Source organism: Centroberyx affinis, unplaced genomic scaffold (genome assembly GCF_046629955.1).
Source record: "Centroberyx affinis isolate AG114_WGS23_722 - 3 ecotype Tasmania unplaced genomic scaffold, CSIRO-AGI_Caff_v1 ptg000354l_1, whole genome shotgun sequence".
NCBI lineage: Eukaryota > Metazoa > Chordata > Actinopteri > Beryciformes > Berycidae > Centroberyx > Centroberyx affinis.
Genome location: NW_027279025.1, coordinates 51,780 through 77,085, shown reverse-complemented (window position 1 = coordinate 77,085; position 25,306 = coordinate 51,780). Strand labels below are relative to the sequence as shown.

Here is a 25,306-nt window from a genome sequence, read left to right as displayed (position 1 = left end):
TACTTTTACTAATGTGAAACACTGTAAGAGATGTCAGTAATGTACACATGAATTTAATAGCATGAGCAACTGTTAATTCCACAGTACTGCCATTCTAAAACAATAAAACATTGATACTGTATAAGTGTTAACGATGCAGCTGAGATCTCAGTGGAAATGTTTCTATCACTTGATCACTTTGTAACTAAAATATGCTGAGAGTGCAAGTCTCTTTTTAACTGGTATAAAAAAAACTTGGTAGAGGACTTTGTGAATTGGACATATATTGTTTTTATTGACTGAATTTCAATGTGATGACATTAGTAAACCATTCAGTAAACATAAAGTCCACTAGAGAGACATACTGTACAGGTTAATGGCTTAGAAAAAAGCAAAAAAAAAAAAAAAACCTTGGTCCTTTTATTCAGCATGTAATGTAGTCCTCATTCATAATTGTTAACAATAACTCCAAATGAATATTTTGGGAACATGTACATGTAGTAAAACAGACCTATATTTCAGACCAACAGCACTTTCTGACAATTTAAAACTGCAGACATCCGTTCTCAATATGAACTCAGAGGTTCAAGGCAGCTGGCCCACTGCTCTCGTATTTCTCTTTAAATCAGTTTTTCCCCTGCTGTTTGTGTCTCCTGGTTTCTGCTCTTAGTTTTCTCTTCACTATATCTGTTCGAGGAGCTGTTCTCTGCGCTCGGTGCTGATGAAGAAGCGTAGTTTCCGTGGCAACAGCCTCACCTCGACGGGCATGGCCTCGTACTCCTCGTTGTCGATGTTGTAGAAGCCACCTCCGCCCTGCAGGGTCAGGCCAGAAAGTAAAATGTAAAGACACAAAAATACACTAAGCTTTAGAAGCAGATTCATTAATATTGGCACAATCTTTTCTCACAGAGGTTTGATTTGCTTTGATGTGAGAAAATGAATTGGGATCAAATCAGGTAGGGAGTCTCTGACCTCTGGCAGCTGCAGTCGACAAGCGCCGGCTTCCAGTTTTGTGGATGTTTTAGTGAACAAAGTTGGGTCCTCTTCTTTTTTATTCCTAGGATGAAGAACATATACATTCTTTTACTTAAAATTGCATAAACCCACCTCATTTTTATTGTCTCGACAGTGTGGGTGCATGTGTAGCAGACAACTACTGACCCAACAGTGATGAACTCGCCCACAGTCAGATTGTCTGGCTCCGCACAGATCGTCAGGGAATCATTTATGCGCTGAGAGGCAAGAGAAATGGACAAACAAATATGAAATTATAATTCTAAGGGGAAGAAAAACAGGACAGATGGTTTAATCGGATGACGTCAGCATTCGTGTACTCGTGAGGTTTTGTAAGAACAATTATTTTTGAACTGACCCTCTCCACAGGGTTTTTGTTATGCGTCTGAATCAACAGCTCTAATGTGGACATCTGCTGTTCCTCCCACTTCTCTGGCTCCACGGGTTTTGGAGGCTCTGAGTAAACAACACACACAAACCATAAACCTCAGAACATTTAACTGATATGATGCAGTATCAACGCATCTGTCACACACGCTACCTTCAACAGGCGGGTGCCAGTAGTTCTTCAGTCTGCGGACGATGCGGTACAGCAGGTTGGGCCTGGGCGGCTTCTGAGGTGGCAGGTCGGGGGGCCGGAGGCTGGGGGCCAGGTAGGACACAGAGGCTTCCCGAACCAGGGGCCACTCCTGAGGGGCGTGAGGGACAGTTCAACACAGTGCGGGACCCAACTGCATCATCAGGCTCAGGATTATAGCACAGACATGGGTGAGAAATGTGGGAGTGGGAGAAATCTGAAAAGCAGCAAAACATTGGTGGCATCTATGTTTTAGGGTTTTGCCCCAAATGGGTTTTGAAAGCATATTCCAATGTATTTTTTTATTGAAGCTGTCAACAGCCAATAATTTGTGATATTGAATATTTAAAAAATTTGATCCAAATTTATGCCCAAAAATTCAGTGTTTTCCCCCAGAACTTCTACTCTTGCCAGGATGGAAAAGCCTCTGAAACAGCATTCATGGGACACTAAAACTCTCCATTGAACCCAGGCTTATCAAATTATTTTCGGGTTAGCAGCTGTGTAAGGCTGGTTGACCCACTGCAACTATTCAATGGTACGGGAAACTTTAGGAGATATTACTGCCTTTAAAGGAAGAATTTATTTACAAAAAACATTATTGAACAATTAGACGAAAAAAATAAAATGTCCAAAGAAAACATAATTTTATTGAAGGTTTTACAGCCTGTTTTTTATGTAGTTGTGATCAGGGTGGAACCTCCATCCTATTGCTGACAGATGAATGGACGATATCCAATATTTAATAAAAGACCAACATCGTTTTAACTCTATTATGTTTAGGGAAAACATGCAGGCTTACCCGTAGAGTGCTAAACCAATGTGCTGCTCTTGTCTTCAGTGGTCCAAGGTACCAATATCTATGGGGGAAAGAGCGTAGATAATTATTCTTTGACATCAGCTATTAGGTAGTAGTTACAGGAATCATGTCACTGTTTACTCAAGGTTACAATTTGAATGAAACACTATATTCTCACTTGCTGATTGTTGCAGCCGCATCTCTAAAAGCTCCCCAACGCAGTCCCATCAGAGCAAACACTGGCTGTTCTGTCTCCCCCTGTACAAAACAAACAACAAAAAATAAATAAATTCAAATTTCTGTCAAGGCTAAACTGATGACACATAATTTTTCAGTGCATTGCAAAAATAAAATAATAAAAGCAACTGATTTATCTAGTATTTAAACATCAAGCTTATTTTGAGATGCTTGAGTCAAATTATCAGATGAATTTGATGTTTCAATGCATTTACTTTCATGACAATTCAACTTGTTACGCTTCTTGAAACAAGCCATATTATGACAAGTGATTTTTTTTTTTTTCAAAGCAACACAATTATCTGCTGGTGCAGCAAGACAATTTTACCTAAAATACTGAAATAAGCACGAGTCTGCATGCAAGACAAACACTAAGTTTGTTACTTGAAGAGTTTTCAGAGTAAAAGAGTATATTTCCTTACTTTGATTTGGAGCACATCCAGAGGGATCGTGTCTCCCTTCAGAATGGACAGAGTCGCTGATGTGATGTGTCTGGAAAAAGATATAGTGTGGAGGATAGAGAAGGAGAAAGAAAGAAAAAGTGTTTGCTTCTGTTGATGAGGCATATCTAAGTCATTGTGGGCTACCATCTAAAGATATAAAAATGTATCTTCAAGAGTGACTTTAATAAAATACTTACTTGACCTTGTTGTCACTAAGCAGGTGAAGACTTGGACTCAGGGAATTGCGAGAGCCTAGTGGAATGAATCCAATTGGTGTTTCACTGAATGTTTCCTATTGTCAAGAAAACATCTATGAGTGACATCATTAGGAGAAGAGAAGTTTGTATTTCTCATTTTCTCCTTGTCTCATTTTTCAGTCTTTATCATTTGTATGCGCAAACAAACTCAAACTAAACTAAACCTAGGTAAACAAACAGTAGCAATTAATAGATGGTAAGGCAATAATAGATCAGTGTAGCCTACTTGCTGTGTGACACCTACTTGATCTGGCCTCCGCAGTAAACCAGTGACGACTTCCTGCAAGGTGCCGTCCCCTCCGGCCACGATCAGCATGTCTGTCTGCTCCATGAGCTCTATCAGCTTCTTAGCCTGGCCTTCATAGTCTGTCTGTAGAGGAATCCAATAATACACTGTATTTAATCTTGATATTACACTAGGTGTTCCCTGCCAGTGTCAGTAAAAGCTCTGATGTGTTCAAACAGGAAAAACACCAAACGATACCTTGACGATTGTAATCTCCACACCAGCCAGGTGTAAAATAGGAGCAGCATTCTTCTCAAACAAGTTGTTGGCTTTTCTGAGGAGAGTAGGGAGAAGAGTGAGACAGGAAACTAGAAAAATGCAGAGAAAAACTGTAATAATATAATAATATAACACTTGCACTGAGAAATAATAGGTGGCAGAAGTGTAGACAAGAGTCTCTGGGAGTTTTGTGAGATGTTTTGAGATTTGTGTCTTACCCACTGCAAGCTGCAGGGTTCAAAATAACGGTTGCTTTCCTCAGCTGCTCCTGTGGCGCTATCTGTTGACGCCCAAATTCCTATCACATAAATGACAATTATAAACACCATAGGAAGGTTTGGGTATTATAGAATGCGCTAATTTAGTGCAAGCCGAGGCAGGAGACACTATGTACACAAACAGCAGTGATTTCTTACCCTGGCCTCTAGACAAGCTTCCCTCCGCAGAAGACTGTCACTGATAAGACACAACACACAACACATATAAGACACATGGACAGGCCCACGCCCCATCTAATCCGTCTGGTCCTTCATGTTGGATGTGCTGATCCTGACCAACTATCGATCATCTACAGCAAGTTAGTTGAAGTTAATTTCTCATGTTTATGATAGTGTGGAGAATGCAGGTACCCACCAATGTTTACCATACAGCCAGTGTCCCCCGTAAGACATAACACACACGGCGAATGTGGACTTCTTCCAGTGGTTCCGCAGAGTCCGAAACACTTTCACAACCCGGGCCATGGTGTCGTCCGAAATGCCCCACACCCCTTATTCAATTAAATACTTGACTTATGGTGGTACCGGCATCTTTCAAGTCATAAATGACACATTTTCATCCCAGCGGTCACGGCTCCACCACTGTCAAACTAGCATGGACATGTTGGTGTAACGACAAAACAGTACCGCTCAACACAGAGCAGGACAAACGATGGTTCCGCTTGTGGTACAGGAAAGCGTTTCAGCACGGCAAAAGCACTGTTTTTTTAATTTACAACTTTAATGAAAAATAATATTTGAAAAAAATTACATTTTAAAATAACAAATTAACACAGAAACCTCAGAAAGTCAAATGAAGACGTCTTGCAGTCTTCTATTTGTGAACTACAGTTCCCATGTAGCAAATCTATGCTGAACTGTGCAAGGACCCCGCCTGAAGAGATTGTCCACAAATTCATCAATTTTCAAAATATGTATTCAGCTTGAGTACTCAGTGTACATATAAAAGCTCGATTAGCAAACTTTTATTCAGGAAATGTGAACAAAATATGTTTAAAGGATGAATTAATTTAAATTTCATACCGGCACAAGGCCGGAAGCTTCTGTCCAATTTTCCAAATCCGTGTTTATCATGGCGGCGCAGATGGCGGTAAATTCGGGTATGAACTATATTTCTTTCTATTATAACAAAATCACGAGAATTACTACTAGTAGCTTTTAGTTGCTGTTGCCCAAACAAGCACATACATATTTGCTTTCAAGCGCCTCTTCCATCCCATGTCGCAGGTTTCGACCACATGGTTGTGGATCTGTGTCAAGTTCAGGCATGAGCGGCTAGGCTAACTTAGCCTAGCTTGCAAGTTAACGTTACCTAGCTAGCTAATAATTTGTTTACTTTAACTGATAGGTGGTGAGGAAATATTCTAGTCTCACGCTGTACGCTTAGTACTTTATGTTTTCCTAGTAAAACCAAGGCCATGTGGATTTGAAAACTGACCCAGTGTAACAGACCCAGTGACAGTCACAGCTGTCAGCAGACGAGTTATTCGGAAGCAAAAGTGAAACAAAATTGAATTGATCAAGCAAAGTTGTTGTGTTTGGCATTACTGCCTGGCATAACGCAAATTCACTTCTTTGTGCCATGCCTACTGCTTAATTCGTGTAAAATTTTAACTACCCACTGCTAACCAATCTATCAATGAGCCTCGATCAGGTGTTAACACTCAGTCCAGTCAAGTTTATTTGTATAACCCTCATCACAGTCTCAAAGGGCTTCACAACATTATGAAAACAATAAATGAAAATGACCCCACCAACCTGAGACCCTCAACTGAAGACAAGGAAAAACTCTCACAAAAACCTCAATAGGAAAAAAAAAAATAGATGATTCACCACATACTCACCTCTGCCACCTAAACCTGTATAAGTGTTTTTTTGTGATGAGACAAGGCCCTTGACAGTTCATGTACCCTCCTAGGAGCCAGTCTGTGGGGGCCGCTGAAGGAGCTATGGGAGACGGTGGAGGGTGCCGTGTTGAGGAGACAGCCGGAGAGCGTCCACCTCCTCGACCTGCAGCTGAAGAAACACAAGCCGCACTTTCTGTCGCTCTACAAGAACCCTGTGAGATGTTTGAATACACAAACCACTATCACTTTGCATTTGAATATTTCATTAGTATGTCTCTAGTCTTATTTCTAACAAACAGGTTTTCTCATGTTCTTCAGCCAAAGAGTGCAGAGCAGAGAGAGAAGGTGCGTAAAGCCAGCACAGAGGGCATTGCCATCCAGGGTCAACAGGGATCGCGCCTCCTTCCTGAGCAGCTCCTCACAGAAGCTTTCATCCTCAGTGATTTGTTTGATATCGGAGAGTTGGCTGCTTTGGAGCTGCTATTGGCAGGTAATGTGCACACAATGAAAATACAAGACTTATAAGCACACTAGTATCTAATTTCACAGTTGTCAATCAAGTTATATTGTGAATTTGGTGACCAGGTATTACGTGCACATCACAGTCAACACTAGCTATCTGTTTTCTTATTCAGTGGTCATCCAATGGGTCCTCCTTTGGACAAAAAGCCCTATCTTGAGATATTATACTTGAGATTTTTCCCCCCAGGATTTTCATGCCTTATGGACACAACACTCCTATTCATTTTTAATAGCGATTTTTGTTTTCCCGCTTCCTGTATTGTCCTGATCGCATCTATGATCTCGGGATAAGGGCTTGTATGAACGCCACTACAGACGCGTGACATTTCACAAGGTGGATTCTCTGAATATCTCTGTGTTTTTCCAGGTGAGCACCAGCAGCCCCATTTCCCAGGCCTGACACGAGGGCTAGTGGCCGTGCTGCTCTACTGGGACGGGAAGCTGTGTGTGGCCAACTCCCTGCGCTCGCTCATCCAGTCACGCCACGGCAAGACCTTCACCCTGGAGCTGAGGTATCGACACCGTCTCCACTTCCCACACCACTCCCTTTAGTGCCTGAGCCAATCACATACAAGTAGCTTACACATTCTAACATTGACAGGCACGCTTGCGAAGTTGCGATGATTAAAAAGGTTTTCATCATGACCATATTGTCCTCTACTGAAACATTTTTCCCCCCAAAACCCAGATATACTCATTGAATTGTTGTGTTGTTTGTTTTCTCGCTCAGTGGAGAGCTGGTGGCTTTGACGACACGTTTTACAGATGAGCTGATGAGCCAGGGTCTGACTAAACGCATCCTAAGCTTGGTGTCAGAGATCAACGTGACACGGGAGTTCGAACGGCTGCAGAAGGAGCGTGGCCTGGGCAACGAGAAGCACAGGAAAGAGGTGAGAGCGAATGGGCCTTAATTTTAAATCATGCTTGTTGACCAAACCGAAGCCAGTGCTTTCCTGGCTGTGACTGAGGTAGAAACATCATGTAGTGGAAGATTGCAGAGGGGAATATGGACAGCATTCAATTTTATACCCTCCCTCTCTTGTCACCAGGTATCTGACCTCATCAAAGAAAGCAGACAGGCACTGGCAGACAGCTTGTTTTCATGGACCTGCCAGTCACCTTTGACTAAAGACGACACCCTGGCTCTTATTGGCCACCTGGAGACGGTGACAGCTGAAGCCGATGGCTCGTTGGACGGCGTGAACCTGGCTCTGGTCATGTCACTGCTCTACTGCTTGGACGTCAGCTTCCTAGAGCAAGGCACGGAAGATAGAGAAGGTGAGAGGAAATGAAAGTTTGCTCATTCATGGTTTTGTTAGCATCTTACGAACTCTGACGCTTATGATTTTCCACGAGTTCAACTTTGATTCAAGTCAGTGGTTAAATCCAATAAGAACTACTTGTATTCATGCACAAGAATGCCTTCAGGTCTAGTATTTCACAGTGAATGAAGTATAATCTCTATGCGTTGCGTTCTGCTAGACCTGCTCCAAGCGCTGCCGTTGCTGACAGAGAGGCAGTATGTGTCTGCAGTGCACAGTCGTCTGATGGAGGGCCAGCCATGGAAGCTTCCCGGCCTGCAGGCTGTGTGCCGGCTGGCCTGGGCCCTGGCTCTGAGGGCCCTGTCCCAGCTGCCACAGGGCTCCGGTAAGGCCTCTAACCCTCAGAAAAAAAGAATATTGGTGGATTGTTTTAAGTACTGATGATTGTATTAAATCTATTGTTATTGTGTATGTTGTGGTCCAGTGTGTAGCTTATTCTAATTGTTAATGCATACCGATCATGATGTTATAGCCATACATTTTCTAATTTCTGTTCATATGTGTGTGTCCTGTGCAGCCCTGGTTGAGTTCACTGAGGCAGATGAGGCTCTGGCCGACCAGGCGCTCCTGGGAGACGTCTTCCTGTTCATGAAGGAGGGCATGCTGGGATGTGAGAACTTTGCCCAGGAAGAGTTCTTCATCCGCCGCCTCCATTCACTCATTACAGACTTCCTGGCTCTCATGCCAATGAAGGTGAGAGGTGCCAGTAGTGCTGTGTTTCCTTTCAGGGTTTTTTTTACTTGAGTAAGAGGTTGATTTGTCATGGAACTTGTCAGAATTAGACATTTTCTTCGTCATCAGGTTTTATTTCTGTTATTTTGTATACTGATTTAAATATTGTGTCATTTACACGGTTTACTGTCTTTGTAGGTGAAACAGCTGCGTAACCGTGCTGATGAGGACGCCCGCCTGGTGCATATGTCCCTACAGATGGGCAGTGAGCCTCCGACGTTACGCAAAGACTTAGACCAGCTCATGTTCCTGGTCAGTCTTCCTTAAACACACACACACACACACACACACACACACACACACAAAACACATTTTTTTACATTTTAATTTTCAGCGAGGAACTTCTTCATTCATCAGCAGTTCACCAAAAATTAGAAGTGTGTCCCCTTGAGTTAACTTGCTAGTCACAGTGATTATTATGCTTTGTCTCTCCAGATAGGAGAGTTTTACAGCAAGGACCTGTTTGGCCTGGAGCTGGGTCTGGAGTTCTGGTGTCCCACAGAGTCTCTCCAACATACCTCCCTGCAGGGATCCTACCTGGGCATGGCCCTGCAGAGGCCTCCGCACAAACAGGTAGGGGCTGGCTTTTCTGGACATGAGTCTCACCTTGCTAAAGAATTGGGGATTGAAAAACTGTGTTTATTAGTACTGAAAATTCTGACTATGTTGATGATGAGGCAGAAGTGTATTGAAAGATAGCAAAAACCTTCAAAATGTTAGTTTCTTGCAATGGGATCTTGGTGTTATCATAGCCTATGGGAATTTCTCGGGAGGAAAGCAATTGAGCATGGTCCGATTATGTTGAGAAAAGAAAAATGGCATGCAGAAATGATGCATATATTAAAGTATTGATACTACTCTGGATCAAAAAATTTCCAACATATCCAGCTTAAGTTATATACTTATGCCTTTTGTATACCTTTTACTTCATTCTGGTAAAATATTTTTTTTTTTTCCTGTGCTATGCTGCAGGTGGTTCTGTCTAAGTTTGTGCGTCAGATGGGAGACCTTCTGCCCTCCACCCTCTACATCTCGTATCTGCGTATGCTAAAGGGCCTCGCCAATGGGCCACAGTGTGCACACTACTGCTTCAGCCTGCTAAAAACCAACGGAGCCCCACACGGTAAGATCGGCTTGTTTCTTCAATATGTATTTCACAAGTGAAGAAAAGATTAATGAGATTAATTACAATTAACAGAGATAGAGATTGATTCCAAATCCTAAGGGTATTTTTTGCAAGGTCAAGAAATCAATTTAACTTAAAATTTAACTGATAGGAATGATGTGTTTGGGTGTAACAGCAAGTTGGAAAATTGTGTTGGCAGAGGTTTGTGCTCTCCGAGTGTCTTCTAGTTTAACTTAGACTGGTAGCATTACTGAGCAGCATATTGCTATTATTGTTTTATGCAGATGCGCATGAAAGCCAACTAACTGTGTGTACATTTATACAGGCGACAACATCCAGGGAGTGGCAGGTAACCCTGTCTCTTGGGAACATTTCTTTCACTCCCTCATGCTCTACCACGAGAACCTGCGAAGAGACCTGCCCAATCCAGATGCAGCGCACTACCGCCACCCGCCACTGAGGGGCATCACGCAGAGGGAGCTGGACGGACTCACCTCCTTTTTGCAGTTGCTCACCACCATCGTTACTTGGGTATGTTACAACATGCTGTTGGAGCTCCAAGACTATTTGGTTTTGTGCTCTTATTGCTTTGGCTGTAAAATGACATCATGAAAATATGATTGGAGCTCATGGAATTTTGACTGGTTTGCCAAACTTTGATTAATAGTTATTATAACCTAGTACATCATTAAGGAAAGTGTCAAGTGTGATTGGTCTATCCTAAAGTCTGAAAGTTCTCCTTGCTTCTAGGGAAGCTCCCTTCAGTAGGCTGAGATGTTTTAGGTAATGTATTATCTAACTGTGTTGGAATTTTGTATGTTTTTTCAGTGTGAAAACGCTCGGCTGGCGTTGTGCGAGCACCCCCAGTGGACCCCAGTGGTCGTGATGCTGGGGTTACTACAGTGCAGCATTCCACCGGTCCTCAAGGCTGAGCTCCTGCACTGCCTGGCTGCCTTTGGGAAGTCACCAGAGATCGCTGCTTCACTCTGGCAGTCACTGGAGTACACTCAGGTCAGCCTGGGATACATAGAATACTATAATAGAGTTGCCTTAGTCTTTATGCTGTTATAAGAGGATGGACATGCTGGACAGTTTTCACATGAAATGTTTTGTTATTAAATGCTGTATAGCAAAAAAGAAACATTACTCAAAGTGCATTATTTATTATCTCTACAATATAGAGGATCCAGTCTGTAAAAGTAGACTGAAAAGAAGACTGAAGTGCTTCACCCAAGTCCTTCCACTATACCTTAAAAGTTACTAGAATTGTTTTAATTTTTGGTTTTAATTTTGTGTGCATGCCAATGTGTCACAAGTGTCACTTTCTTCAAATGGTAGATCTTCAAATGGTAGATATCTTATGTTGGAATGAAACTCAATTGAAACTAATTTTGTAATTTGTGTTGTTAGAGCTGGTCTTGTATCATCAGATCTGCTTAAGTGCTATAATTCCATGCTCCTCTACTGCAGATCCTTCAGACAGTGCGAGTCCCAGGACAGAGACAGGCTGCTGGGATTGAGGTGAGTCTGTTGTCCGGATTCCTTGTTTTCTGAGTGCGTGTAAGTTTTCAGTCTGAGATTTTAAAAGTTGTGTGGTCTGTTAAAAGTTGTGTGGTCTGTAAGCAGTGTGTGCACTTGGCTGGCAAACCTGTGTTTCTGACCTGTGTTCCCGGCTCTTAGGTGGAGCTGAACGAGATCGAGTCGAGCTGTGAGGAATACCCTCTGACACGCGCCTTCAGTCAGCTGATCAGCACATTGGTGGAGAGCAGCCTGCCTGCCAACCTGGGGGCGGGGCTACGCGTGCCGGGTTTCCAACCCTACCTGACCTTCCTGCGTGACGCCGTGTTCCTCCCCTTCCCCACCAGAGCGTATCGCCGTCCAGCTGAGAAGGTATAGTGTCGTGTAATTTGCTCTCTGTGTCTATTGAAGATGTGTGGCTCCAGTGAACTACATATACACCTGGTAATAAAATACCAATGCAGATGAATGATGCATGGAGATTTTGTTTAGATAACGTACCAAACTACATTTAAACATAAAATATTCTTAAGGATAACAAACTGATTTTTTGAAACCACCTATTCGGGGTAATTTTGGAAACTTCCTATTTTCTTTTCCCTCTTGCTGCTATTCTTTACCTTCTGTTTCTCCACTTTTCCTCCTCTTTTTCCTTTTCCATCCTCCAGTGGGAGGTAGCCGACGCCGTCTTGGAGGTGTTCCACAAGCTGCTGCGGGACTACGAGCCTCAGCCATCAGACTTCGTCCAGGAGATGGTGGAGCTGCAGGGGGAGCAGGTCCCGGCCCACAAGCCCCCCGGCCACAGCATCATGTTCCACCTGCTCAACGACTCGCCCATGCTGGCACTCTGCCTCAGCCTGCTGGAGGAAGGCGTACGCCAGCTGGACACCTACGCACCCTTCCCTGGTGAGAGAGCATATGCAGCTTGTGTTAAAGAAAGACAGGAGCACACACAAACACACACCAAAACTCGCTGTCTTCCTGATACATATATGCATACAAAAACCCTCTTACTCTTCAGTCAGGACACATACATGTGCAGACAAACCCAGTTCACCCTTTTCTGTTGATCTCTCTTTCGTCCTATCTCTCTTTTGGATTTTTGGACGCACTACTCCCATACATTTGTAATTGAGATTGTCTGTTTTGTTTTTTGTTTTTTTGGTGTGTGTGTGTTCTGATGGCATCCTTCATTATTTCTCCCCTCCAGGAAAGAAACATTTGGAGTCGGCAGTGCTGCACTGCCTGTGCCTAGTAGACTTGGCTCTGCAGAAGGAGGTTTTGTTCATGGACCTGCTGAGGGAGAGCCAGGCCTCCCTGCTGGCCTCTCCCTTGGAGCAGCTCCTCCAGGGCGTCAGTCCTCAGACCCGTAGGGCTGATCACATCGTCAATATTGCCAGGTAAGGGCAGCCAAGTGGAACAGCAAAAATTATTTTTCAAAGGCTAGTTGGCACAGAAAGCGTGTAACTGAGTGTCAGCCCTAGCCCAAAATGCCACACACCACACCCCTGAAGTATCCATATTCATTCCCTGGTTTTGTTTTATTTGTCCCTTGCAGGTATCTGTACCACAGCAGCTCCAACCCAGAGGCAGCCTTCCAGAGTGCCAAGATCCTGCGTCGTATCGCCCGCTACCCAAACATTCAGACTAGGCTGGTAGGAGATTTCACACACGACCAGGTATGTGCAAGTCTAATCACTTTTAAGATACTTCTCATGAAAAGTGCATTTCAAAAGCACAAACTGTAAAATAATAATAGTCAACAGAGAAAGAAAAAAGTAAACAAAAATATTGTACAGATTAGTAATTATTACACAATTATTAACATGTTACACTGAGACTGGATTCATATCTTAACCATACAAGGTAGATTTCGTGAATTTTAACTATTGTCTTATTTCAGCTTCAGTAACCTTAGTAACCTTCTCTTTATTGATGTATTAAAACTTCACATCACTTTTGTATCTCTGTCCTACAGATTGTGAGTGACAAGCTGATGGCAGGTTTTGTGGAGTGCCTGGACAATGAAGAGGCAGAGGAAGGCATCGAGAAAGGAGATGGTGAGAAAGATGGTCCTCATCCATTCATTGTTGTCTTTAATCACCTTTTAATTAGCCTAATCTTCTGTATTTGATTGAAATTCTGCCAATCCTGTCTCAAGTATTAAACCTTTACAATAGTCATGCCAAAACTCACCATCCTCATCTCCCAACCCTTACTCCCAGACTCAGACCCACTGAAGAAGGTGGCAAGGATCCAACACGAAACCCAGATCCATATCCTGAACTTGCTGATCACCTCCTTGGAGCTGAAGACCCCCAACCTGGCCCTCTATCTTCTGGGCTACGAGGTCAAGAAGCCTGTTTCCTCCACCAACCTCCAGGACCCAGGTCAGACCGGGGCTTCAGCTATTGACATGATTGGGACGATGATAATGATTTTAGTATCAATTGTCAGACCATAGGGACTTTCTTGCCTACTTGAAAGGAATATCCATGACATGTGCTCAGAGATAGGCGATAGTGGAACAGCCTTTAACAAATTTGTACAAAGTAGATTTCCAGAGAGTCTAGAGACTTAAACATTCAAAAGATGTAATCTGAGTTTATTATGGCTCTGCTATGCAAGCATTTAATTCAAACCAGCAGTGCTGTCAGAACCACGCCTTTTAATTAGATGACCCAACAAATTGACCCTGCAGTGCTTGCTGTGTGTTACAGGTGTCCTGGGATGTCCTCGGAGCTGCCTGCACGCCATCCTGAGTCTGCTGCAGAGAGGCAATGAGAAGAGATCTGGACCTGCGCTCACTCGCCTGGCTCCACACCTGGCTGAGCTCTGCTACCAGGTACTTTCGTCCTCTACTCACCAGGAGATTAGACACCATGACATAGGGATCGGTATGAACAAAAACAAACAAAACAAAATTCCACGTTGGCTTTTGCTTTTTGTTCCCTGCTCAGGAGGATTAATGTATATACTGTATGTCTTTTGAAGTCCTGGGTTAAATGTTTTTTCTGTTTGCGTGTCTCTGTCTTCGTCTCCAACTCTCAGGTGATCTACCAGCTGTGTGCCTGCGCCGACACGTCCGGTCCCACCATGCGCTACCTGAGGACCAGCCAGGACTTCCTGTTCTCTCACCTGCAGCACCTTCCCTTCATCCTGTCTAGTGAGTACAGGTTCCCCGCCGCTCGACACAGCCCCATTGCATACAATTTACACAATATAAGTATTAGAAATGTCGTGCGAGCATACAAAAGCTTGCACTAAGGGGATGATACGAAAACCAGAACCTTCAATAGAAATTAGTGGGTGTTTTGTATCCTAATGAAAAATGAATCATGAGTAAAAACAAAAATCACATCCCTGAATATATAATATAAATGTGAAAGGAATTGTTTGATAGTAGTTCCTTTCAAAAGGTAGTAGTAATAGTATACACCTTTTTACAAAACAGTAAATGCCACTGATTGAATGTGATTCATTAATTGTTTATGAATGTACATTGTCCTTTCAGTTTCCTCGCCCTGATCTGTGCCCTGCCCTCTGTTCTCCTCAGGTAACCAGATCGCTGCCCTCTCCCAGATGTCTTGGCTCATGAAGACGGCGGCCATCGAGCTGCGAGTGACTTCACTGAACCGCCAGCGCTCACATACACAGCGCCTCGTCAACCTTCTGCTGGATGACCAGCCACACACTCGGCATACAGGTATTGGATGTGCGGTCAAACACATACAAGGGTGTGCGCGGGTCCTTAAAAAGTGTTCCTATTTGTTTTTTAAATTTAAGGCCTTAAATAGCAGTTAATTTCAGTGGATGATGGAGTGTATAATTTTGAATTTGATTTAAAATGATTTACTTATTATTATTATTATTATTATTATTATTTTACGTTTATATTTTTAATTCCATTCTTAATGGAATTAAAAAAGAGCTTGCCAAAGCCTGCACATACACTGACACATAACACCATGATCATGATCACACACCCACACATGCACACTCAAACATGCAAAAATTGCCCAGTCTAACTCGCTTTCACCATGATCATACAACAAAGATTATTAACACATGAACATAAGTGCCTCTCCATTTTTCTTCCCAGCTGATGGGGAATCAGGAATAGAGGAAGAGACCAGATCAGTCAGTGGTTTCCTGCATTTTGACACAGTTTCTAAAGGTTTGTAGCACCTTAGTACACATATAAATCAAATGATTTTGCTAATTTCTTTAGGATTATAATACATTAGCATTGTCTCTTATTTTTCTCCTGTTCCTGTTTCGTGTCATCAGTGCGCAGGAAGTTGCTGAGTGTGCTGGACACCATCGATTTCAGCCAGGATGTGCCTGAGCTGCTGCAGCTAGACTTCTTTGAGCGCGCTCAGATAGAGCAGGTGATCTCTAACTGTGAGCATGTCAACGAGCAAGGACACACTGTGTGCAATGTCAAGGTAGGTTTGTAGTTTGAAAATGATTTTTATCCTCTACTTTATTGTATTGTTTCAAGGTATAGGTAGCTTGTTAGTGTTTCATCTACAATTGATGCGATCCTTTGTCTTAAATTTTGGAAATGTTCCTCACAGTTACTCCATAGAGTGCTGGTTGCTGAGGTGAACGCACTGCAAGGAATGGCAGCCATTGGACAAAGGCCCCTGCTAATGGAGGTGAGTGAGTTGTAATTGGTAGGATTCAGCTCCTGTGCCTACTCTGTCAGAAGAGAAGTGCAGTGCTACAGTTACGTAGCAGGAACACGTGGTGAGATGCATCATTTCCTCCAAGTTTCATCAAAATCCAATCAGTGGTGTCTGAAATGGCACGTGACAAACAAACAAATGGGCAGATGGAAACCAATCTTGACATAAGTAATTCTAATAATGCTAATTAGTCCCTTGGAGGAAAAAGCTGAAGGACATCTGTAGAAACTGTTTCCCTACATTCCTCTCTGTTCCTGGTTATGTTCTCCTAGGAGGTGAACTCGATCCTGCAGCAGGTGGTGGAGCGGAACCGCGTCCGTCGGAGCCTGAGTGCCAAGCGCCACGCTCTGCAGTCCTGGAGGAGCCTGGTGGAGACGCTGCTGACCGCCTGCCCCGCCGATCTCATCCCTGCTGACGACAGGCAGCTCATCATCAGAGACCTGCTGCTAGACCTGCATGATAAGGTCCGGGAAGATTTGTGTCATATGCAGGGTGAAATTGTTGCAGAAATAATATCTGAGAAGGCATTCTTTACTGTGATTATGGATACAACGGTGATGCAGTAGGTTTAGCTAAATACTATTGGAGTCACCACATAATCACAGTAAGGAACGTTCTCAAGTGGATTATGGGTTTTATGCAGTCAGTTAATACAGCAGAAATACATTTAAATGTTGCCATGTACTTTCCAGGTGTTATCTGAGGATGCAGCAGGAGAGCTGATGCCCATTGTTGCCGGGGCGGTCTTCACCCTGACAGCCCACCTCAGCCAATCAGTCCTGTCTGAGCAGCAGCAGGGGGCGGGACTAGAAGGAGTGGCGTCCTCTGGCTTTGCCTCCATCGCCAACTCCGCCCTGCACTTGATCCTCCGCAAGCTGCTCGACTTCATCCTCTGTACTGGTGAGCAATGAGTGTCCCACGCCTCTAAATGAGAGATCCAACTTCAGTTTCATTGCATTAGATGGTGGTTTAGCAACTTTATTTTACATTTGATGGCAACTTGAACAGAGCAAGGATTGAAAACATCAAAATCAACATTAGTTATTTGAATATATATTCCCGCTGATAAATCACTGCAGGTTTTTGTTTTGTATTAGTTGCTTGCTATTTTGTTGCTAACAATTGATCATTATTCTAATGTTGCACTCACTGTCGCTCCAGGTAAGAGCATCTGCTAAAATGTAAAATATGAAACATAGAAGAAATTAATTTGTGCCTCTAGGAGAAAATGCAAACCAGGCTTATTATTTCTTTCAAACTTTTCGGAGCTGACATGCAACAGTTATGGAAAAGACCCAGGATGGGAGCACTGTATTTTAGTCTTTAAATAAGCACTTTGGCTTTGAAATGAGAGTTTAAGACTTATTATTGTCTTCTTCACTTCAAGGAGGTGGATTCCAGCGTCTGCGTGCTCACTTGTACGGCTCTCTGCTCTACTACCTACAAATCGCCCAGAAACCTGAAGAACCAGACACTCTGCAGACAGGTACAACACAATCACACAGACACACAGAAGTATTACAGCAAATAAGGCTCAGGGTTCCTATGGTGATGTGGAGTCTGGAAAAGTATGGATTGTTAATTTGATCAGTTTCAGGTCTTGAAAACTGAGAATTCCCAAAAATATGGAAACATTTTTGTTCTGTTCGGGTATAAATGGAACTACAGATTTTGTTTAGTTGTGTAGACTGTGTAAGAATCATGTCGGCTGTATTTTTACAGTTCTTTAGCTTGGGTGAAAGTCGGCCTTTGCATCATAGCAAAGAGACAATATCTGGATTTTGTCTATTCATCTAAACCATTCTCTCCCTCCGTCCCTACAGCAGGGAAATCCATGTGGGAGCGTCTGACCGCCCCTGAAGATGGTTTCTCCAAACTGCAGAGAGAGAACCTAGCTATCATTGAGAGCTATGGCACGGCTCTCATGGAGGTGGTGTGTAGGGACGCTTGCGACGGTCATGAGATTGGCAGGGTAAGAGCCAAAACATGCAGTGCTTATAACAATATGACTCATGTACTCAATCTGCCTGTTTTAGCCTCATACTGACATGATTTCAACAGCGTGTCTGCAGGATACTGAAATATTATAAAATGTCTTAAATTATATTATCTAAACTTAAGGCCTGAAATGATCTTGAATGCAGTTAAAAATGCAATTTAAGTCAATTCAGTTTATAGGTTGTTTCTTGGTACACTGTTTGTCAGCCAGTCATCCAAAATAAATTCTGCTCGGTCTACAGTTATCATTTTCACCTTTTGTCAGCTGTGAAATTGGTCTTATTTTTCATTGTAACTAGCATTAAAAAGGTCTTAAATTTACCTTAATGATACTTGCAGATTCCCTGTAACATGATGTATTCCCATTAAAGTCATCTCTAATTCAGGTAGTCAAAATGAGGAGTAAAGCAACAAAATATTTAATGGACAGAATTTGTGAGTCATGAGGATGAGTAATGTAAAATGGAAGATTAAACTTAATTGTTTGGCTTTGTAATGTGTCACATCAAAATCAGAGCTGAATTGTATATTACAGGAAAATGATATGGCTCAGTCGAAATAGCTGCGATAAAACCCCTGTATATTTTAACATGCATCCAGCCAGACGCTTTCTGCCCCCCTCCACCTCTCCAGGTGCTTCCTTTGTAATCCTCCTCTCTTCTCCCTGCCTCTCAGATGCTGGCCCTGGCAGTGCTGGACCGGATCCTGTCCATAGACCGTCAGAGCCAGTGGCTGGTGTATGTGTGCAACAGCGGCTACCTGCGGGTGCTGGTGGAGAGTCTGAGGCAGGATGACGTCGCCCTGCAGAGCCTGCTCACACCCCAGCCTCCCCTCCTCAAACCACTCTACATCTACGAGAGTAAGATGGTGAGGAGATTTGCACCACTGACACGCACACATACACGCATGTGCACACACACACACACACCAATCTTTATTTGTTAAAGGATTTTTCAAGGTACAGTTACAAAGTCTCTTTATCCTGTTTCTAAAAACTCTACTTTTGCAGGATTATAAAGGTAAAGGTATTGACTCTTCCGTGTGTGTTTTTAGGCCCTGCTGACCCGTGTGGCTAAGACAGGCCAGGGGGCCGTGGAGCTGCTGCGCTGTGGGCTGGTGTCCCAGCTGATAGAGTGCCAGGTGTTTGACATGGTCCCCGACAGCGACGCACACAGGTAAGGATGGGGGCATGGAGGGAGAGAGGGATGGAGTAACCTCAGTTGGTCATTTCTGAAATAAAAAAATCTCTCATGAAGAAATATAAACCTCTTCTGAGCTGACTGATTGACCAAACGGATGTAATGAACGAAATCTGTCACGATGACACTTCCTTGCTAATGCAATGTAATTAAAAGCATCCTAGCTGCAAATAGGCAGGCACAGAGGATTTTAGAATATATGTTAATGGTGCGACAGGGTGGCATTGTGGGTTGGGTGATTGTCATCGGATTTCCCTACAATAAAATATCACATCACATCACATCATTGATGCATATTTCATATATCCTATTTTGCTAAATTTCAATGTATTTCACTGACTCAAACACCTCTGTTTTTACAGTATCTCAACCATGCTTATGTGGATATTTTTCTGTGTCTGTTCGCTCTGTGCTACAGGGTGATGAGGGACCCATCGGGCTTCATCCCCAGCCCTCTGGACCGCTACAGGCAGATCCTTCTGCCGACCCTCAGGCTCTTCCAGGTGATCCTGACCTCCACCACCACGCATTACCAGCAGGGGGCGGCACAGGTAAGCACACCATCTACCTATAACATACAGTATAACATATCACAAAGGTATCTTTTTTTATTATTTTCTGCATCATATTCTGAATATCCTAGAAGTTTGTGTGTTCATAATGAGCCCATTACCTCTTGAAATGCTATCTTGTGTCTCTATTCACCCTGGCTGGGGCTAACGGTTTGGTTTGAGTTTCCTTTGATTAGCCATCTAGCCAAAGGAAAGCAAGATTTGAAAATGAGTGCATCTTGAATCAGACATTAATGTGTTACTTTAATACCGCTAATTAAATGCTGTGCATCTTAATGCAATACAAAACCTTTCTATGATGTGTGTGTGTGTGTGTGTAGGTTCTCCAGTGGCTGATTGTCCATGCAGACACCATCCAGTCCCTGCTGCGCTGTCAGGAGCTCAGTATGGGAGCTTTACAGGAGCTCTCTTTGCTTACTGGCATCATCAGCAAGACAGCTCTGCCAGGTACGCAGTCAAACATAGCTAAGCATTCCTGAGCTTTTGGTTTGGGGATTGAGTACTAAACCATGAGCCAAAATGCCTCTTACTTCAAGAAAGTGACTGAATACTCTTTTTTATTTGTATTCACACATATCAGTGACCCGGTGAATGGTAATATTGCTAATATATACCTTTGATTTCTGTCTGTATCAGGAGCCCTTGAGATGGGAGGGGAGGTCAACAGTGCTGCTCTCATGGAGTTCCAGGGGCACATCAACAGATTCCAGGTTAGACATCATACATTCCTTTTTTATCATGCACAACATAGCTCATCCTTCCCTATGCCAGTTTCTATATGCTCGCTGGTGCTTATCCATTACAATATGTGAAATGTACCGTTCTAAAATGCCTTATTTTCTGTGGCAGCGTCTGTGTCTGTCCCTGCTCGGCCGTCTGGCGGGGAGCGAGAGGGAGAGGCTGCTGAAGCAGGCTGAGATGGCCGCACCCGGAGACTCAGCAGACCGACGAGAGGAGATGGAGGTGGCCATGCAACAGGTTCGAGAAAAAGAGTTGGATAAAGGGAGTAATGAGGGATGGATGGGTGAGGGAGATGATGGATGTGGCATAATCACAAATGCTATTGGGTAACCACTTTGTAATTCCGTGCAAAATTGTAATTCCAACAGTGGTGTTATTTATGGGAGCTGTTCTACCCGCTGTATGCTGTATATTGCATGATTCGCTCCACGTTAAATAGTAATGAATCAACCACTCGCCTGTATTCCTACAGCACAATGGACAGAAGAAAGAAAGAGGAGAGAAAGGGGAGAAAAATGTCCTCCTGAAAAAAATGCATGTGGAGTCAGTACTCATTCTGCTGTGATCATTACTCACCGGTTCTCCATTGTCGGTGACCTGACTGGTTCTGCCCTCTGTTCCCAGGTGTGTGCTAACATCATGGAGTACTGCCAGACCCTGCTGCTGCAGAGCTCAGCCCAGGCCCAGTTCAGCATCTGCCTCTTCAGCCCCTCTGGCAACGAACCAGCTGGCAGGGACGGAGGACGCACAGGTCAGTGATACTCAGCTCCTACTCAGGGAGAGGGAGGAGAATTTGACTCGCATGTTTCTGTACCCACTTACCTAGAGTTTCAAAATGTGTATACACTGTAAACAGGCCATACATTTTCACAGTATTAGTCCTCTATTCCATTTGTGAATACACCTTATTTCAGTGTCTCAAATTTTAATGCACGTTAGCTTCTCAGTTTAAAAGTACTTATCCACAAGTATGCAACTGAACCTTTCTTCTTATTTTGCGTTAGACCTGTCCTCCACCCTGCCGTCAGTGGCGTACTCCCGTGCCCCCAGCCTGGGCCTGGTGCTCTACCTGCTGAAGAACAGCGCTGCGGATTTCTTCCGGTTCCACCAGAGTCACAGACAGAGTCTGGGCAAACTGCAGAGCCTGGATCAGCTGCCGCCTGAGGAGCTCAAGGAGGTAAGGATGGACCAATACACCAACTCACTCTGTCTCACACTCACTCTCGTATGGCACTCACAGCACACTGCAGCACACATCAATCAAACTCAATCTGTTGCCTCTCTGAATCCCTTATCAAATTCCAACTCTTCCCTTAGGCTGGATTTTTTTCCTAACCCTCTGTCTATCTATAGTTTTGACACTTTAAGTTAAACAAACATAAGTAAGTAAGCTTTGTTTTAGCCATCTTATTGGCTCCAGTATGCATTTGCTTCAAGTCTTACCACAGATGTCTTGTCTGTAGTTGTGCCAAGGCCTGGTGTCAGGCCCAGGAGGGGTGGAGAAAATCTCGTCAGTCCAGAGGAGCCTGCTGGCCAAGAGACGACTGGTCCAGTTCATCAACAACAGAGCCAAGCTGCTGGCCCTCTGCTCCTGTATCCTTTTGCCCCTTAACTAAAGACTTGCAGTCATAGGAATAACAAGTGCTAGACCAAAAGAGTTATTTGATCCCTTTACTGTACACTAGAATCGGGAATTAATCCAGAACAGGCACAGGAGGTGTAGTGACTTTGATTGATGTTTTGGAATGTAAGGACACCTTTCCCAGACTTTGTTTCCCCGATATTGTCTAACTAGGTTTCAGTCCAGTGAAGTTTTTCTGCTTCCCGGGGCATATATGTATGTTTTGGTCTCAAAAGTAGGTTTAGGAGTAAAAATAACACTCAACACCTAAATGTAGTGGCCAAGTGTTTGGACTAGCATGCTCAGATTAGCTTTCAGTAAAGAGTAACCATTACTTTTACATTACATTAAACTTAATTACGTGATGTAGCTCCAAGAGGGATTTACAATGCTTATGAAAGCTGCAGATATGCTCTACTGTGTCCGTAACTTAAATATGAATGATTCCCTGGGCTTACTGTGAGCTATTAAAGAGGAGAGTCCAATATACAGTATAAACAGCATTGCACATATTCTTCTCACAAATTTCTACATTTTTTAAGATAAAAGAGATATAAACCTGGATTAAGATGGAGGGATGGAATCCCACAGTCTGTATGGAAGCACCTTAGATTACCCTGGAATTTGTGGAGAAATGATTTAATTGCCTGACTGTGCTGGGCGTTGTGAGCACAATGATGGTTTGACTAATGGCCAAATTGTCCCTTGTGTACTGTTGCATTTTACCAGTGGCCAGAAAACGCAAAAGTCATTATGTGTGCCAAATTGTTAAATTGTACTTAATGTTATGCCTCTTTTGAGTAAAAAACGAAATGCCCTCACAACCAAAGCAGTACCATTTTATGAGTTCCTCATCATGAACTAAAAAATGAAACATCCTTGTGTAACGCAGCTATCCACTGGCAACTCCTTACTAGGTTAGGGAATATTTTGAGCTCTCTTAAATAATTTAGCAGGTGTTTCTCATGACTTAAAAGCATTTATGCATAGATCTTAGTCTTGTCCTTGTCATGTTTTCATTCTGAACGGCTTAATACTTTATACTTAGCATATTGGCGCTACTGACTAGGAATGCACCCAAAAGCCTTTAATGGGTTTTGCTTTAGAAAAGCCACAATGTCATGAGGTACGGTGAAAAGCCTTGACCTGGCTCCCCGTCAGATGTGATTGAGACCTGTTTATTTGTGTTGTGGCGCCACCTGGAGTACTACTTGTTGTACTGTACCCCCAGTGACCCCAAGGACTCCCTGTTGCCTGGAGCCAGTGCGTACAGATCACGCCTAACAGACGGTGAGGAAAGATGAAAAAGATGATTGTTCATTTGACCCAGGCTCAGAAATTGCTTAGGACTTTCATTTGTATTCAGTCTATAAAGAAATAACTCTTAATTCTTAACTTGCTGACAAGAGTAAACCTAAACTTCTTTTTGACCTCCTAGTTAGGAAAGTTCACCTGCACAGCTAATGTTTTGTCCTGGGAGTAGAATTTAGTCTGATAGTAATTTTTTTTTTTCTTCAGACTCGTTTGGTGGGTTGCAGGGAAGTGGAGGCCGTGGTCTGGGTCTGTCCCGGGTCAGCCAGCAAGACCTAGACCTGGTAAGAAATGGCTGTAAACTGGAAGCCAGCTGTGTGTTCATGTTGCACATATGGGCATGATAACAATACTTGTTTGTACGTTCACAGACAGACTGTGCTCAACCTCTGTCTGTTTGGGCTGGTTCACATACTGTATGTATACATCACTTGCTACACTCTTCCTGATTCCTCTGACTCGCCTCCTGTTTGTGTGTGTGCAGCTGCAGAGCGACATGGCTGCAGGATTCGGGGAGGCTCTGCAGAGGAAGCTGCTAGAGGTGGAGGGGTCGTACAGCCAGGTCCGCTCCCGGTACACCTTCATCCAGGCCCTGGTCCGCAGGATCCGCGGCCTGCTCCGACAGCCCAAAAGCTGAGACGGCCCTTTTTCTTCTAAAACACTTTCAAAAGCTCTTCCCAGCATCTAGAGGAACAACACCAGCCAAACAAAACGGACGGAGGAAAACTACTACAAGGACTCAGACTTTCTGTCTAATATGGATTTTCTCACTCTGAGCAACCTCACTCCTTTTTACTGGCCTGTTCAATCTCCTGTCTTGTGTATTATAAGGTCTTAAGGCCATTACAACATTGTGTAATTGTGCGACCAATGATGATTATATTGACTAGCGCTGTGCAATGAGTGCTCCTCAGAGAAGTGGGATAATGTAACTCGCAGAAGGCACTCATGAAATTTGTACTGAAAAAGATTTGAGAATTTGATTATTATTTCATTTGGTATGATATATTTTGTGATTTTTTTTTTTTTCTATTGTGAGAATAAAAACGATTTTCTAAATCAATTAAATACTTGTCTGGTTCACACACAACAAACCACTTGAAGTACACAGTCTAGTGGAAAAATCAAAAGAGTATGGAGTCAGAATAATCAAAAACGGTGTTTCACTTTAGTAATACTCTCACTTTTTATCACACGTTTGGGGAGCATTCAACCTCCAACATAAACTGCCTTGGGGATTAGCTGTACTCTCAGTATCCATAATGGAAAACAGGCAGAATTACTACTTGGAAATATGAGTGTAATAATAAGTGTAGACCACAATTACATTATCTTACCATTTGTCATTTTTTGCATGTATTAAAGGTATGATCTTTAAATTGCATTTTCAAAGTGAAAGAAAATGTTGGTAAGTGCTAGATCTCTAGTAGTTGAGTGTACTCAACATTTAGCTCAGTATACACAGTGTGTGTGGATAGAAAAGGCCTCCCATTCAAATCAATAAAGATGACCAATTGTCTGCTATACTAAAAGAGAAATTTCACTTTGGTGATACATTAATTTTATCAATACATTTTCCTGGTATGGCAGTGATCCCAAAACACAGAAAATGTGAGATGATTTCTTAGAAAACGGAAATGGAAAAACTCAAAAAGTGAAATGAGCCTGTGAAGCTGTGACCACAGAAGTGGACAGATTAGAAAGAGCCTTAATGTCTCATAGCCAATGCTGTACATCCACCCAGAAAGCACTGGACAGGAGACTTAGGTAGACCCTATCTCCCTTTTTGCAAGCAAGAACTGTGTGTGGAGTAAATCCTGGGCTCTCTGCCATGAACCAGCAGCCTCCATGTGCTTGCCTCTAATTCAGAAGCATCCAAGGCCTTCGGAGCTCTTTACTACAGCCACAACCACTTCTGACGAAACACCACAAAATGACTAACTGCACCCTTTTTATAAGCGGGGTGTCTGGGCTGACTCATTCTGAATACGATCAGGAGAAGCAAAACAAGGAACCA

General features: G+C 43.2%; 2 protein-coding genes across 4 annotated transcripts; one reads left to right on the top strand and one right to left on the bottom strand.

Moving 5' to 3' along the window:
• Window positions 1-273: 273 nt before the first annotated feature.
• Window positions 274-4,693, bottom strand: agk (acylglycerol kinase). Its single transcript, XM_071515480.1, has 14 exons — window positions 4,445-4,693; window positions 4,228-4,267; window positions 4,030-4,109; window positions 3,791-3,866; window positions 3,551-3,676; window positions 3,247-3,341; window positions 3,029-3,098; window positions 2,548-2,627; window positions 2,373-2,430; window positions 1,535-1,682; window positions 1,352-1,449; window positions 1,141-1,211; window positions 952-1,036; window positions 274-792 (listed from the first exon to the last, which is right to left on the bottom strand). Exons 1-14 carry the CDS (start codon window positions 4,552-4,554, stop codon window positions 661-663), a joined length of 1,269 nt encoding a protein of 422 aa, XP_071371581.1. The 5' UTR covers window positions 4,555-4,693; the 3' UTR covers window positions 274-660.
• A 465-nt stretch (window positions 4,694-5,158) lies between these two features.
• On the top strand, window positions 5,159-24,682 carry nup205 (nucleoporin 205). 3 transcript variants are annotated; one of them, XM_071515464.1, is made up of 42 exons: window positions 5,159-5,189; window positions 6,008-6,150; window positions 6,255-6,426; window positions 6,826-6,970; window positions 7,189-7,348; window positions 7,508-7,736; window positions 7,941-8,105; window positions 8,298-8,473; window positions 8,651-8,764; window positions 8,948-9,085; window positions 9,485-9,635; window positions 9,964-10,169; window positions 10,467-10,649; window positions 11,109-11,159; window positions 11,319-11,528; window positions 11,825-12,062; window positions 12,367-12,556; window positions 12,715-12,835; window positions 13,135-13,216; window positions 13,382-13,546; window positions 13,877-14,001; window positions 14,208-14,322; window positions 14,713-14,862; window positions 15,259-15,333; window positions 15,447-15,604; window positions 15,737-15,817; window positions 16,120-16,311; window positions 16,540-16,747; window positions 17,235-17,333; window positions 17,674-17,819; window positions 18,521-18,712; window positions 18,899-19,020; window positions 19,463-19,595; window positions 19,937-20,063; window positions 20,253-20,326; window positions 20,466-20,594; window positions 20,982-21,087; window positions 21,362-21,534; window positions 21,821-21,950; window positions 23,140-23,245; window positions 23,522-23,573; window positions 23,774-24,682. In XM_071515464.1, exons 1-42 carry the CDS (start codon window positions 5,162-5,164, stop codon window positions 23,924-23,926), a joined length of 5,913 nt encoding a protein of 1,970 aa, XP_071371565.1. In that variant the 5' UTR covers window positions 5,159-5,161; the 3' UTR covers window positions 23,927-24,682. The 3 variants fall into 3 exon arrangements, with proteins under 3 accessions (XP_071371565.1, XP_071371564.1, XP_071371563.1); XM_071515463.1 differs by having other exon boundaries at window positions 17,671-17,819; window positions 20,982-21,108; window positions 23,140-23,268; window positions 23,527-23,573; XM_071515462.1 differs by having other exon boundaries at window positions 17,671-17,819; window positions 20,982-21,108; window positions 23,140-23,268; window positions 23,497-23,573.
• Window positions 24,683-25,306: the final 624 nt, after the last annotated feature.